The sequence below is a fragment of the Ranitomeya variabilis genome, chromosome 3 (genome assembly GCF_051348905.1).
Source record: "Ranitomeya variabilis isolate aRanVar5 chromosome 3, aRanVar5.hap1, whole genome shotgun sequence".
Classification (NCBI taxonomy): Eukaryota; Metazoa; Chordata; class Amphibia; order Anura; family Dendrobatidae; genus Ranitomeya; species Ranitomeya variabilis.
In genome coordinates, this window is record NC_135234.1 from 607,235,255 (window position 1) to 607,251,154 (window position 15,900).

Here is a 15,900-nt window from a genome sequence, read left to right on the forward strand (position 1 = left end):
AAAGAGAACCATCTGTATATTAAGCCGGAGAAATGCGAGTTCCATCGTTCTGAGATATATTTCTTAGGTTATATCATCTCTCCCCAGGGGCTGAACATGGAATCTGGTAAGATTCAGGCTATCCTTGACTGGCCGGTACCCAAGAACATTAAGGAGGTCCAACGTTTTATTGGTTTTGCAAATTTCTACAGACGCTTCATTCGAAATTTTTCTGATATTGTCCGTCCCATTACTTCCTTGACAAAGAAGGAAAAGCCCTTTAAGTGGTAATCACAGGCTCAAGAAGCTTTTGATCGGCTTAAGATCTGTTTCACATCAGCACCGCTGTTGATACACCCAGATCCAACACTTTCTTTCATTGTGGAGGTGGACGCTTCTGATAATGCTTTGGGGGCTATTCTCTCCCAAAGAACTGGAGAGAAGGGTCTGCTACATCCTTGTGCTTTCTTTTCCCGTAGACTAACCTCAGCAGAGAAGAATTACGATGTGGGAGACAAGGAATTGCTGGCTATTATTGCGGCTTTCAAGGAATGGAGGCATCATCTGCAAGGAGCTGCACAACAGATCATAGTGCTAACTGACTATTGCAATTTAGAGTTCCTTAGATCCGCTAGATGTCTTTCTCCTCGTCAGGCTCGTTGGAACTTATTTTTAAATCAATTTAACTTTGTTATCTCGTACCGTCCAGGTTCTCCTAATGGGAAGGCTGATGCTTTATCCCGAATCCATGCTGCGGATTCTGTACCTGGAGCCCCGTCCAAGACCATTCTATCTGATGACAATTTCATCGGAGTTATCTACGATCAGGACTTGTGGAAGGAGTGCAGGGAGGCCTATGATGCTGATGTATTTCTGGCCAACCCACCTGTGGATATTAATCTTGTCTTTAACGGTGGCATGTGGTTCAGAGATCGACGTATCTACGTCCCTGAGGTCGTCCGTCTGCAGTTCCTCAAGTTGGTACATGACTCCAAGTTGGCTGGTCACATGGGGGTACAGAAGACACAAGAGTTCCTGAGCCGATTCTTCTGGTGGCCAACTTGCCTGAAGGATACCAAGGACTATGTTCTCTCTTGCGAGGTATGTGCTCGTTACAAGACTCCTCATGTAGCACCTACGGGTCTTCTACAACCATTACCTGTTCCGTCCCGCCCTTGGGGGGTCTATATCAATGGACTTTATTGTGGAGCTGCCTACATCGGGGGGCATGAATACAATCATGGTGGTAGTTGATCGCCTGACTAAAGCTGCTCATTTTGTTCCGTGCACCGGCCTCCCCTCAGCTAAAGATACATTGAACTTGGTTATACAGAATGTCTTTCGGTTGCATGGGGTTCCGGATGAGATCATCTCTGACCGTGGAGTGCAGTTCACTTCAAGATTCTGGAAGGGGTTTTGCTCTGCACTCAATATTAGTGTCTGTCTCTCTTCCGCTTACCATCCCCAGACAAATGGTCAGACTGAGCGTACCAACCAGACGCTGGAACAATATCTAAGATGCTATGTCAGCCATCTCCAGGATGATTGGTTGGAGTTGCTGCCGTTAGCCGAATTTTCATATAACAATTCTCAGAGCGCCTCAACTAAATTTACACCTTTCTTTGCCAATCTGGGTTATCATCCGTGTATCTTACCTAGGTCTCCAATTAATTCTCCGGTTCCAGCAGTGGAGGAAAAGCTGACTGCGATGAGGCAAAATCTGGAGGTTCTGAAGAAATCCCTGACCACAGCTCAAGAAAGTTATAAGAGATCGGCTGATAGATTCCGGAAACCTGCACCCATGTTCAAAGTAGGAGATTCCGTGTGGTTAGCAACTAAGAATCTGAAGTTAAACGTTCCTTCACAAAAACTTGGACAGAAATTCATTGGCCCTTTCAAGATCAACGGTATTGTGAGCTCTGTGGCCTGCCGGCTGAAGCTGCCTAAGACTATGAAGGTACACCCAGTTTTTCATGTATCTTTACTAAAGCCTGTATCTCCTAATACCTTCCAGGGACGTGTTGTGCCACCTCCGCAGCCTGTGGTGATTGATGGGCAAGAACAATTTGCGGTGGAGGAAATTGTTTCCAGGATTTGCAGGAATCGGCTCCAATATCTGATATGATGGCAGGGATATCCCCCTGAGGAAGACTCTTGGGAACCTGTGGAAAACATCAATGCCCAACGGAAGATTTCTCATTTTCATCAGAGATTTCCTGAGAAACCAGGTCGAGGATCGTCCTGAGGCCGCTTCTAAGGAGGGAGTAATGTCAGGACTCTGAACGTTTTTTATTACCTTTTTGTGCATTACTGCCCTTTTCCAAGATGGCGTCTTTGGTCTCATGTGCACTGTGTCTTCCTGCTATAAAACTCCACCCCAGCCTTCAGTCTGTGCTAGAGTATTCTGCCTTGCATCCAGCTCCTGACCTCTGGTGACTCCCTGGCTATATACCTGCTCCTGTGAACCTGTGGGGTTATCCTGCTACTCTGCTCTGAGTTCCTGCTGCATACACCAGTTCCAGTAATCCTCCTTCATCTGCTGCTAGTGTTTGCTTCCATCTGCATTTGCTGGACATGTAAACTGTTTCTGCTCTGCAAGAACCTGAGACTATTACCCAGACCCCCCTGGTTGAGCTAAGATATTATTTGAACTGCCTTATAAGCATATCTATCTGTGTTGTGGACTAAGCAAGGACTTATTCGTGTCAAGTATCCTCAAGAATAATTGTGCTTCATAGACTTTCTGCATGATTGCATTTTCCTCTGAAGGTTCCTATAGACTGCTGAGCTGCATTTGATATTTGCACCAAGTGTTGTGGACTTCAGTTTCTCTCTGCACCTGTTTGAATCACCGTGTGATAATATAGACTTTACCACTTATAAAACGGTGTCCTGTAGTTGTCTTGTTCCACGCAAAGAGTCTCCCGTGTTATCCCCTATAATTATTACAACGAGTCTCTCGCATCAATACACGGAACTTCCGCCGGCACTCGGGACAGGAGCGTTCAGCTGCATGTATTTCTATGCAGCTGAATGCTTCGATCCCGAGTGCCGGCAGCAGTGCCGATTATTGATGCGAGAGACTCGTGCGAGATTCTCACATTGCACACACAAGTGTGACCCGGCCATAGTGTTATTATTTTACAGTGGGGAAACATTGGGATTGAGAAGGAGCCATCTGAATAGTGGAAAACCCCTTTTATACACATCTGTTACCAATGTGAATGTGCTCTTAGTAAGAGGGAGTGTTGAGAGATGCTTCATGCTAGCTGCTCACACCAGACCAGAGGTGCTGAAACCTGCAGATCTTGCGGGACTGGCTGACAATATAATGACTCAGATTCATCATTTAAGTAACAGAAAAACTGACTGAAACATCAAGAACTAGTCTAAACAGGTGAATACCAAAAAAAGCAACTTGCGTATCAAAATGTGAAAATGGTGGCACTCAATCGTGTTAAAGCATGTCAATGTGAAATGCATGAAGTGTGAATAGCAAAATGGCTTTTGAAATTCAGGAAAAATACACATGAGACGCTTTGCACCAAATTTGGCCTAATAGTGAGAGCCCATTTCATGATACTGGTCGGAGTTTGCTTTCTGCTTCTCCTCCGGCCTGGTCATGGAGGGGTTAACTATTTCTGCCTCTCTTTGGTTTAGGGGTGGCTATTTCTTGGTGCTCTTGCTGGCAGCTCGTGTCAGTGATAGTTTGGGGCTTTAGCTTGAGCTGCTGATCCGTGATACCCCAGTGTTCCTTTTGCCTCTGACTTCCCGTACCCGTGTCTGACCTGTCCCCTGTACCTGACTTAGGGTATGTGCACACCTTGCGGATTGGCCTGCGGAATTTTCCTCACAGAATCTGCATCTCTTGGCAGAAAACGCAGGCCAAAATGGTTGCGGAATTGATGCGGATTTCTTGCACATTACTTGTGGATTTGTTGCGGATTGTCTTGCGTTTATTGATGTGCGGATTTTCCTTACTCAATATATTGGCAATGGGTGCAGAAAAACTGCGCACAAAGAATTGACATGCTGCGTTAAATAAACCGTTGCGTTTCTGCGTGGAATTTCCCGCAGCATCTGCACAGCGGTTTTGGTTTTCGATAGGTTTACATGTTACTGTACACCGCATGGACAACTGCTGCGGATCCGCAGGGCCAAATCCACTGCGGATTCACAGCCAAATCCGCAACGTGTGCACATACCCTTAGTGTTACTCTGGTGTCTATTCCCCTCCGTGTATGGCTCGGCTTGAACTGACTTTGTCTCTTGTCACCCGTCTTTGTTACCACATGCTCGACCGGCGCTGACCTACTGGCCTAACTCTGATTTTCTTCTCGGTCTCATGTCTCTGGTACCTCTGCTCTAGTCTGGTTCTGACCCTCGGCTTGTATTTGACCACGAGTTCTGTTTTCCCCTTTAAGGGTATGTTTCCACGTTCAGGAAACCCTGTGTGTTTGACGCTGCGTAGAGCCGCAGCGTCAAACACGCAGTGTCCAGATGTTACAGCATAGTGAAGGGGATTTCATGAAATCCCGTCTCCACTATGGATTAAAAGATGCATGCGGCAGACCCGCGGAAACGGACATGCGGCGTGTCTTTTCAGAACGCAGCATGTCCTTACAATGCTGAAACAATGCAAGAACAACGCAGCTGACCTGCCAGTGACCTCAGGTGCAGATTTGGTCAGGATTTTACCTGCATAAAATCCTGACCAAATCCTGATGCAATCCTGAACGTGGACACATACCCTAAACATTACGCTTACTGACTTGGTTAGTTTGGAACCCTCTCTATCGCCACCTGGTGGTGCGGTGCAGCCTGCACTGTGCTGCTGTGTGGCAGGTGCAACCTCTCTTCTCTCACCAACACCCCCTGGTGGAGTTTGCATTACAATCCATTAACCATCGTCAATTTACAGATCATATGCACAACACTTCAAGATTGTCATTGAATTACCTTGCTTTATTATTCCATTGTGTTTTTGGGGCATTCACGAGCATAAAAAACCGTCGCAAAAACGCATCGTGTGCACATAGCCTAAAAGAGCAAACCTGTTTATGGATCAGTGAAGAGAGATGGCAGCTGGCCCAGTTAGCGACTGACTGACCACACGGCCGAGTAGATGTTAGTATATAAAAAAGACTAGACTTTCATTATTGAGATAGGAATTCTCCAGGTATGTAGATGAAGATACAGGGGAGCAGGGCAATAATTTATGACAAGATAAGATGTTTAAATAAAAAAATACAGCATTTTAATAGTGTACCGCACAGGATACAATAATTACATAAGCGGAGATTCACTTTTACCAAAGCAAAAAAACGATCTTGTGACTTGTGTTTAGCTTTAGTTGCCTCCTACTAAGCAATCATTGGTCAAACACGTGGCACCCCTGAAGATTGTCTTTTTATGACCTCAAGTAAAGACTCAGCATCAGCAGCATTGTGTATTTTATCCATTAGATCATCCAATAGTTCTCCTCCATTTAGGAATTCCTGGAATAATAATAAGAAGAAACATGACATGCAAGACCTAAGAAAGTCTGCAAAATGAGGGCAAATTACCAAGATCAAACAACAATATTAATACCATCCACAAGTATATGTACATTGGCATCTTTACTTGCCACAAATGCAGTATATCATGTCAAATGTTATTATATCTGCTTTTTAGCCTATATAACAGAAAAATAGAGACATAGCTAAGAGTTTTCATAACATTTATTACAAAGATTCCAGAACAGAGGCACTCACCGCAAAAAATGAGAGAGAGGGAGAGAGATTTCAGTTCAGGTTCGGGTACAAGAACGTGAACTTCCACGCATCCGCTCATCCCTAATGGTGAGCACTACTGTTCATACATACACATTTAACAGCTGTGGGTTGTGTTAAAATAAAAACAAAAAGATGATGAAATGTTCCAAACATGATTATCAGTTGTGCCACATTTAATAACAAATAAAGCTGCACTCTAACGCTATAGCATGTAAACATTAAATGTATAAAATTTGAATTGCATTACTGCTCTAGAAGATGGGGAAAAAACGAAGATACTTATCACATAATTAGGCCGATTCATGCATGCCCAGCAGCTACGCGAGGCGATCTCCGGTTGCTGGGAATGCATGAATTGTTTACTACAGAGAGAAAACTTTGTTAGTTATGTATGGAGAGGGATACTCTTAGTAAGCACTTGTACACACCAGTTTTCTGTTTGGAAGTGACGGTCAGTCTTTTGATATTTGTGCCAAATTTATTACACTACATGTGCCGTTTTTATAGATCTGGACCATCCTGCCCAATGTTGCTACCTTGCACCATTTTTCAAACAGATCTTGACACTTTTGATAAAACTCATCAGTTTGTGAGAGTGAACACAACCTTTTATATATTCACTATCGGAGTACAAACACCACAAGCAGAAATATAAGCACTTACGTGCTGTGCTATTAATGGGTGTCCGAGGAATGTTCTGCTACACTGAATGCACATGGGCCTGCAAATCAGTAATATCCACTGCTGGCAGCTCCCTTGAAATTGCAGACCAATGCTGTCCCAAATGTGCTCAATGGGAGACAAGTCTGCTCACAGTAGAAAGAGCAATGTGTGACCTGGCATGATGGTGTTGAAAAATAGCTCCTGAGACATTTTGGAGAAACTGCGCTACCACTCATTCTACAACCAGATAAATCTAATGCAGAGTCATTAGTGTACCTGGAATGAAAATAAGTGATGTCCAAGCAACATATATTAGTATACCCTACACCATAATCACAGAAGGATCGGTAACGTTCCCTTGTGAAGACCTCTATGGCGTTGACCAAGTGGTCTCCAGACCAACCTCAGCTATCACTGCATCCAAGACAAAAAAAGGACTCATTGCTGAAGAAGATAGGCCTCCATACCAGCCTACATTGCCATCTTTGTGTGCCAAGAGCCTTGAATAATGTTTTGTGAGGCCAATGAAACACCTGTAACTGGAAATATGTCTTGTAGTCCAATGTCATGCAAATGCCTTTACATGACACGGTTTGGCACCTAAAGGTTGGTATGTGACACTCCGTTTCAAGATGCACTACAGAATGAAACAATCATGGTACAAGGAGTACGGCCATTTTTTCAAAGTGTCCCAGGAGCCATTTTTCAACAAGACAAGGCGAGGCCACATATTGTTTATGCTTAATTTTAACATTGAGAGATAGAATATCAAAAATAAAATCCAGAAAATCACATTGTATAAATTATATAAATTTATTTGCATTTTTGCAGTGAGAAATAAGAATTTGATCCCTACCAACCATTAAGAGTTCTGGCTCCGCTCCTAATTAACTTGTTGCCTGCATTAAAGATAGCTGTCTTACATAGTCACCTTTATAAAAGACTTCTGTCCACAGACTCAATCAGTCAGACTCCTAACCTCTACAACATGGGCAAGACCAAAGAGCTTTATAAGGATGTCAGGGACAAGATCATAGACCTGCAGAAAGCTGGAATGGGCTACAAAACCATACGCATCTTGGGTGAGAAGGAGACAACTGTTGGTGCAATAGTTAGAAAATGGAAGAAATACAAAATGACTGTCAATTGACATTGATCTGGGGCACTATGCAAAATCTCACCTCGTGGGGTATCCTTGATCATGAGGAAGGCGAGTGATTGGGAGAGGGTGCTGTGGTCAGATCAGACAAAAATTGAGGTCTTTGCCTCGCCTAAACATACAGACCCTTTCTCAACCTAAATCTATAGGTGGTGCTGGTTTTCCCAATTTTAGGAGGTACTTTCAGGCTACTGCATTACTTAGGATTCTAGACTGACACTTTCAAGCTGATGCTAAACAGTGGGGGAGGATGGAACAGGAGAGTCCCTTTAAGACATCTGCCGTGGTGTTCCGGGGAATCATTGACTATAGTCAATTGTAATTTAACTAGAAACACACATAAAATATGGTACACTCTAAGAAAGAAGGGGTTCCCAGATAGATAATATTAGCCCACTTACATCAATGTTTTTCAATCCATCCTTTCTCGCTGGATTCTTGCACGGATCTTTTCTTGGTCGGAGGACAATGGAGGATACCCGATTGTTTCAGGTGCTAGAAGACGCCTTCTTTTGTCTCTATACAGGCTCAGTTTCCAAATGAAAAAATTAGGTGGTTTGAATACTTGCAATTACAATCCTTCCCAGTGGCACAAAATTTTGATAAAATTTCGATTTCAAACTTCACCGTTTTTGAGAAATTGTTCTTAGAAGAAAATAAGCCGCCACATGCTATATCAGTGATTTATAGGGGATGGAGCAGAGAGGGTGAAGCGGAGAAGTTAACATTTCAACAGGCATGGGAGAGAGACTTGGGGATAAGCTTGTCTCCTCAGGAATGGGAAAGGGGGTTTATCTTCACTCAAACTTGCTAGCGCTGGGATTGCACAAGAGAAGAACTATAAAATACTTATGAGATGGTATCATCATTACCTTCTAAACTACATGCAATATATCCAGCAGTTTCAGGGGGCGGTTGGAGATGCGAGAGGGAGGTGGGCTCTATGATTCACATTTGGTGGGAGTGCTCTAAGAATCAAGCTATTCTGGGAGAAGGCTTTTGACAGTGTCAGTGTCCCTCAAATAGCTCTTCTGTCAATTTTACCTTCTTCAATAGGGACTTAGAAAAGAGATATTCTTCGGTTTTGTCTAACAGCAGCACGAATGGTAATCCCGAGGTTTTGGAAACTTCCAAACCCCCCTGACATATTAGACTGGTATAAGGAAATGGTCAATCTGTGTAGAATGGAGGAGCTGTCTACAGACTGCAATGGAACAAACAATACATTTAGAAGAATTTGGAGTGGATGGATTTTATTTCAGGACTCACCAGATTCCCATAATTTGTTCCGCTGACTGTTACAGTTACATAGGAATTTGTGCATATATATATCTCTCTCTCTCTCTCTCTCTCTCTCTCTCTCTCTCTCTCTCTCTCTCTCTCTCTCTCTCTCTATATATATATATATATAATTTTAAGGACCCCTTTATCCATAACCCCTTTTTGTTCCCTTTTTTTTCTTCCCTTGACTTTCTTTCCCTCTTTTTCTTATCCTATTTCTTTCTTCTACATAATATAGAGGATACTTTCTTGAATACCGTGTTGGCGTCCGCCATATGGTTACTGTTATTGTCTACCATGGTATGTTTGAGTTACTGCTAAAAGTGGCACTCTCATTTTGAATACTAGATATTTTCTATGATTCTATATATTATCATTTTTCATATAATATATTTTTTGTTTGCAAAATGTTTAATAAAATACATTGAACATCAACATTGAGGTCTTTGGCATTAACTCAACTTGCCATGTTTGGAGGAAGAAAAATGCTGCCTATGACCCAAAGAACACTGTACCTACTGTCAAGCATGTAGGTGGAAACATTATGTTTTGGGGGGTTTTCTCTGCTAAGGGCACAGTACTATTTAACCGCATCAATGGGAGAATGAATGGAGCCATGTACCGTAAAATGCTGAGTGACAACCTCCTTCCCTCCGCCAGGCCATTAAAAATTGGTCGTGGCTAGGTCTTTCAGCAAGACCCAAAACATACAGCCAAGGCAACAAAGGAGTGGCTCAAAAAGAAGCACATTAAAGTCATGGAGTGGATTAGCTAGTCTCCAGATCTTAATCCCATAGAAAACTTATGGAGGGAGTTGAAGCGCCGAGTTGCCAAGCTACAGCCTCAAAATCTTAATGATTTAGAAATGATCTGAAAGAGGAGTGGACCAAAATTCCTCCTGACATGTGCACAAACCTCATCATCAACTACAAAAAACGTCTTACTGCTGTGCTTGCCACAAGGGTTTTCCCATCAAGTATTAAGTCTTGTTTACCAGAGGAATCAAATACTTATTTCTCACTGCAAAATGCAAATTTATATAATTTATACAATGTGATTTTCTGGATTTTATTTATGATATTCTATCTCTCAATGTTAAAATTAACCTAACCTTAAAATTATAGACTGTTCATGTCTTTGTGTCTTTGTCAGTGGGCAAACTTACAAAATCAGAAAGGGATCAAATAATTATTTCCTTCACTGTAGGTGACACCTGTTACCACTGATGATAAACATATTACGCACAACAACATAATCATGTATATTATCGATCATTAGAAAGAATATAGTATATACCCTTAAGTTACGAATCTCATACGATATCCGGTGGTCTGTTAGTCTGTCCTGAGTAAAGTTGTAAGTCCGAATCCGGTCAGACTGATCTCTTGTTCCAACCTGCGCAGGACATAAGGTGGGAAACATATTATAAATGGTCATGACTGTCTGCAAATGCTCAACTTGTTCCTGTGCAACGTTTGAAAATGGCATGTTCAAATATAGCTGGATTATATATATATATATTTTATTTAATCAAATGTTTTTTTCCACCAGACAAACATTGGTGAAACACAGTTCTCCACTCCCCAACCTCAAGAAGCATATAACAAGAGTTATATATACACCTTGGCTCTGCAAAACCATCGTAATTAGATGAACAAATATTTGAACATAGTAACTGTAGTCAACCCAGTTACATATAACTTGTGGAAGTACTAACAACGTTTTAATTACTTTTCAAAAAAGTTTAATTTGAGGCATCATATAAACAAAACTCAAAGCAAGCCGAGGCGAAATCTCCTCAGTTTCCTAGATGTCAAACCAGAGCCATTGATCGATAGACGCCATATCTTGTCAAATTTAGAGATAGCATCTCTTTTTAGGTATATGCCTTTTTCCAAATTTACTAGCCAGTTAACTTTATCAATAAATTCTGATATCATAAGCTTCTGATCTGCTATTCATTTTTGGGCTATCAACTTTCTTGCCATATATAACATACATGCCGTGATTTTGCCGTACTCATCAATAGACAGATCTTCAACATATCCCAATATACATACTAATGAGGAAAGCTCTACACCAATTGAAAAACCCTGTTATTCATTGCTACAATACTCTTCCAAAAGGACAACAAGTTAGGACAGTTCCACATCATATGAAACATATCTGCTATGTTAGTTTTGCATCTAGGACAGTGGGGACTTGAGCAAAATCCTATGATAAATAAGAACTGAGGTGTCTTGTATACCTGGTGTATCACATATATATATGGGACAGTCGAAGGGATTCACTCAAAGACAACTGTGGAACTATTTCCAGTATATCTGACCAGTGATTTTCCTCTATAGGTCCCATTACTCTCCCATTTCTCTTTTGATCGTATCAGCTGGTTTGTCAATATAATGTCTAAGAGAATGTTATAAAGTAATGAGATCAATCCATGAGAACTGTGTACATTAGCTATTCTCTGTATTACTGAGTTTCGGGATACCCCTCCTTCCAAAACAATGCTGCCTTCTGCCCGATATGCGTGCCTAAATTGTAAGTATGTATAGAATTCAGAGGGCGGTAACCCATGTGAGAATTCCTTAATCACATTACCTATCAGCACTTGATTAAGTCTCCGTAAAACCTTGGCGCTCCAGGAGCCAAATCCCACCAGTTGGTATAGATTTGGAAGCCATGGAGTGTTCCATAATGAGGTAAATTGTGAAACAACTTCTATTCCTGGATTTTATATTTTTAGAAAATAAAATTCATGGTGAATCTGAAACATGCAGATTTACACAATCATGTCTGAGAGCTTTGTAAGGCTATGTGCACACGTAGGAAAAGAGGTGCAGAATTTTCTGCACAAAATCCGCATCTCCTGGCAGAATCCCGCAGCCGCGGATTTGCTGTGATTTTTATGCGGAATTGATGCGGATTTTGTGCCAATTTTCTGCAGTTTTTGCCACTGCGGATTTGTAACATGGAGGGGTGCAGAAACGCTGCAGATCCACACAAAAGAAGTGACATGCACTTCTTCGAAATCCGCAGCAATTCCGCACTGTTTTTTCCGCACCGTCTGCACAGCTTTTTTTTCCCCATTGAATAACATTGTACTGTACATCACAGTGCGGATCTGCAGCGTTTCTGCGCAGTAAAATCCGCTGCGGATCCGCAGCAAATCTGCATCGTGTGCACATAGCCTAAAGCATTGCAATGGAGTTTATTGCAGATTTTCAGTGCAGTATCCACATAGAAAATCTGCAGCACCTGAACATATCTTGTCCACGTGAACCGGAATTACAATGGCTTTTATAGACGGACTTCTGGGTGGAAAATCAATACTGGCATGCAAATAGTGCTAGACATGGCAGAAGGGTTTGGTATCTACATGAAAGAATGCAGATCTGCTGGTACAGAAATTCCTGCTGATACTTGCTGAATTGGTGCAGGTGGTTTCCACAGCAAATCCAGTACATGTGAACACACACGTTGGGGGAGATTTGGGATATGTAATACTGAATGCGGCACTACTGCGGATCAGGGTAAGAGCAAGTACCACTTACCGCACTGTTTAATACCAAGCTCCATTCTCATTTATGTTCGGGTTTCTGGAGCAATTTTTTTTAACTCTGTGTTGTGCAGTTCTTCCTCCTAGAAACGTGTGACTAACTTGACAACTCGATTGGACTGACAGGGTAACGCCTAGTTGTCAATTTATTCATAACATTTCAAGAAATGATAACAGGAATGGGCACAATGCAGACTTCTTCATTGCTTTTTATTCTATTCATTAGAAAAGCTTTTCTGAATGTTACATTTTAGAAAGAAAAGGAAGAGGATTTAACTTATGTTTTTTATTTATTCTTGTACTTTTTTTTACTACATGCTTTTTAGTTTCCCTAGATGATTTGAACCCATGATGGCTTTAAATACACAGTGCAATTCTTTAGTCTATTGTTAAATTAAAGATGTTCTGTGAAGGTCAGCCTCAGACAATGCATCAAAGTACCACCAAAACATGGTGGCCTAAGTAGACCCCCAGATGCTATGACAATACAATTGGCACCCTGCAACTGTGACGAGGGGTGGTGATGGGTGAATTACTACCTTGTCACCAGTAGTGTTCTGCTTGCTCCGTACACCAGCACATGTGATGTCAGGTCACGAAAGCAGAAAACTTCTAGGACAGTAGGTAAAGTCTGGTCAATATGTCTCCCCCATAGCTGTGACTAGCCCCGCACCTGCAATTTCCTGGAACTTTGTCTCTGGGACACTTCGTCCTTTACATTATGTTCATGTAGTTTCGCTCGCAGCATCTTCATGGCTCTATCTTTGTTCAGAATTTGAGAGCGCTCTTGCTGGCACTCCACTGTTATTCCTAGAATATAGAGTACAATAGTTGTGAATGGCTTGAAGGCAATGCCCAAAATATTAAACCACAGTGGCTACAAACATGTTAGAAAATGCAAAAAACAAATAATATTAAACTTGTTAAATTCCCCGATACCCAGCACTATTGCTCAGGTGGTCCCCGAGTGATGACACGCTGCACATTACATGCCTGGCCTCAGCAGTGACGTCTGCGGATACACCACTGCCTGTCATGTTATGAGTATGTGTACCGTAATTAAAATTTTGTACTGCACATATATACTGTGAAACATGCACACATAATCCCCACCATAAAATAACAAACGGTGTTATGTTTAAAAGGTGAGTTTTGATGCTGAAACCGCCAAAAAATTATTGGAAACTCTTCACGCTCCATGACGTATATATCCTTCATGCAAAGACAATATATGTAAAGCACTGAAATATGATGGCGCTATGTAAGTAAGCATAATAAATAAAATAAATTGTGGTGTGAATTGCAGTGTGTGTTATACAGCTGTCCCCCGCCTCTAACAGCAGCAATCAGAGCTGGCTCCTTGCGCTGTTGTGGACCACTAAAATAGCACTATAAATTAACCCCTTTACCCGAGGGTACTTTGCACATTAATGACCGGGCCAATCTTTACAATTCTGACCACTGTCCCTTCATGAGGTAATAACTATAAAACGCTTCCATGGATCCTAGTGATTCTGAGATTTTGTGACATATTGTACTTCATGATAGTGGTAAAATGTATTTGATATGACTTGCGTTTATTTAAAAAAAAAACAAAAACAAAAAAAAAAATCAAAAAACGGACATTTGGCGAAAATTTCGCAATTTTCCAACTTTAAATTTTCATACCCTTAAATCAGAGTTATGTCACACAAAATACTTAATAAATAACATTTCCCACAAGTCTACTTTACATCAGCACGATTTTGGAACCCAATTTTTTTTTTGTTAGGAAGTTATAAAGGTTAAAAGTTGAACAGCGATTTATTTTTACAACACCATTTTTTTTATAGGGACCACATCACATTTGAAGCCACTTTGAGGGGTCTATATGATAGAAAATACCCAAGTGTGACACCATCCTAAAAACTGCACCCCTCAATGTGCTCAAAACCACATTCAAGAAGTTTATTAACCCTTCAGGTACTTCACAGGAATTTTTGGAATGTTTAAAAAAAAAATGAACACAAACTTTTTTCACAAAACATTTACTTCAGACCCCAATTTTTTTTTTATTTTCACAAGGGTAACAGGAGAAATTGGACCCCAAAAGTTATTGTGCAATTTGTTCTGATACTCCTTAAACCACTGTTTGGACGCATGGCAGAGCTCAGAAGGGAAGGAGCGCCATATGACTTTTTCAACGCAAATTTGGCTGGAATTGAGATCGAACGTCATGTCGCATTTGTAGAGCCCCTCATGTACCTAAACAGTGGAAACCCCCAACAAGTGACCCCGTTTTGGAAACTAAACCCCCCCCCCCCCCCCCCCAGGAACTTAGCTATATGTGCGGCAAAGACTTTGAAACCCCAGGTGCTTCACAGAAGTATATAACGTTGAGCCGTGAAAATAATAAAATCACATTTTCCTCAAAAATTTTTTATTTTAGCTCCAAATTTTGCATTTTCCTAAGGGTAAGAAGAGAAATTGCCCCATACAATTTGTTGTGCAATTTCTCTTGAGTACGCCAAAATTCCATATGTAGGGGAATACTACTTTTGAGGCACAGTATAAAGCTCAGAAGGCAAAGAACACCAGATTTTACTGGTTTGCAGGTGCCATGACCCACTGGGGAGCCCATGAGGTGCCAGAACATTAAAAAAAAACAAAACCCATAAGTGACCCCATTTTAAGAACTAAACTTCTTAATGAATTCATCTAGGGGTGCAGTGATCATATTGACACCATGGGTGTGTCACAAAATTTTATACCAAAGAGGCAGCAGGTGGCGGATGATGGGACTGTTACTCCCATCAGTCTACCCCTGCTGCTGCTAATAACAGTGAGCGGCTGATGGGGGTATTCATCAGCCGAGGCCTGAACTATGAATAAATAAATGAATGAATGGATGAAAAAAAACAAAACGGCGTGGGTTCCCCCCTATTTTTGATAACCAGCCAGACAAAACTCAGAGATGGGGGCTGCCTCAGCTGTCAGCTTCAGCAAGGTTGGATATCAAGAATAGAGGGGTCCCCACATCATATTTTTTAATTATTTAAATAAATGTAAAAAAACGGCGTGGGTTCCCCCCATTTTTGACAACAAGCCTTGCTAAAGCTCACACCTGGGGGATGGTATTCTCAGACTGGTAAGGGGCCATGGATATTGCCCCCCCAGCCTAAAAATAGCAGCCCGCAGCCACCCAGAAAAGGCACATCTATTAGATGCACCAATTCTGGAATTTTGCCTGGCTCTTCTCACTTTTTCTGTAACGGTGGCAAGTGGGGTTAATATTTGTGGGGTTGATGTCACCTTTGTATTGTCAGGTGACATCAAGCCCACAGCTTAGTAATGGAGAAGCATCTATAAGACACCTGTCCATTACTAATCCTATAGCTACAGTTGTACTCAAAGGTTTACATACCCCGGCAGAATTTTTGCTTTCTTGGCCTTTTTTCAGAGAATATGAATGATAGCATAATTCTTTTTCTCCGCTCATGGTT

The 15,900-nt window shown here is 41.6% G+C and overlaps 1 protein-coding gene across 8 annotated transcripts in view; it reads right to left on the bottom strand.

Moving 5' to 3' along the window:
• Positions 1–4,923: 4,923 nt before the first annotated feature.
• The window catches only part of MTRF1 (mitochondrial translation release factor 1), an 82,216-nt gene continuing 71,239 nt past the window's right edge, over positions 4,924–15,900 (bottom strand). For 6 of the 8 annotated variants that reach the window (XM_077297312.1, XM_077297309.1, XM_077297310.1 and 3 more), the window contains 3 exons: positions 13,092–13,228; positions 10,156–10,254; positions 5,209–5,477 (listed from right to left, as the gene is read on the bottom strand). In XM_077297312.1, coding sequence (XP_077153427.1) covers positions 5,358–5,477; positions 10,156–10,254; positions 13,092–13,228 — 356 coding nt within the window. In that variant the 3' untranslated portion in view covers positions 5,209–5,357. Of the gene's footprint in view, positions 5,478–10,155; positions 10,255–13,091; positions 13,229–15,900 lie in introns of all 8 variants that reach the window. The other 2 variants (XM_077297311.1, XM_077297308.1) reach the window with 1 other exon arrangement.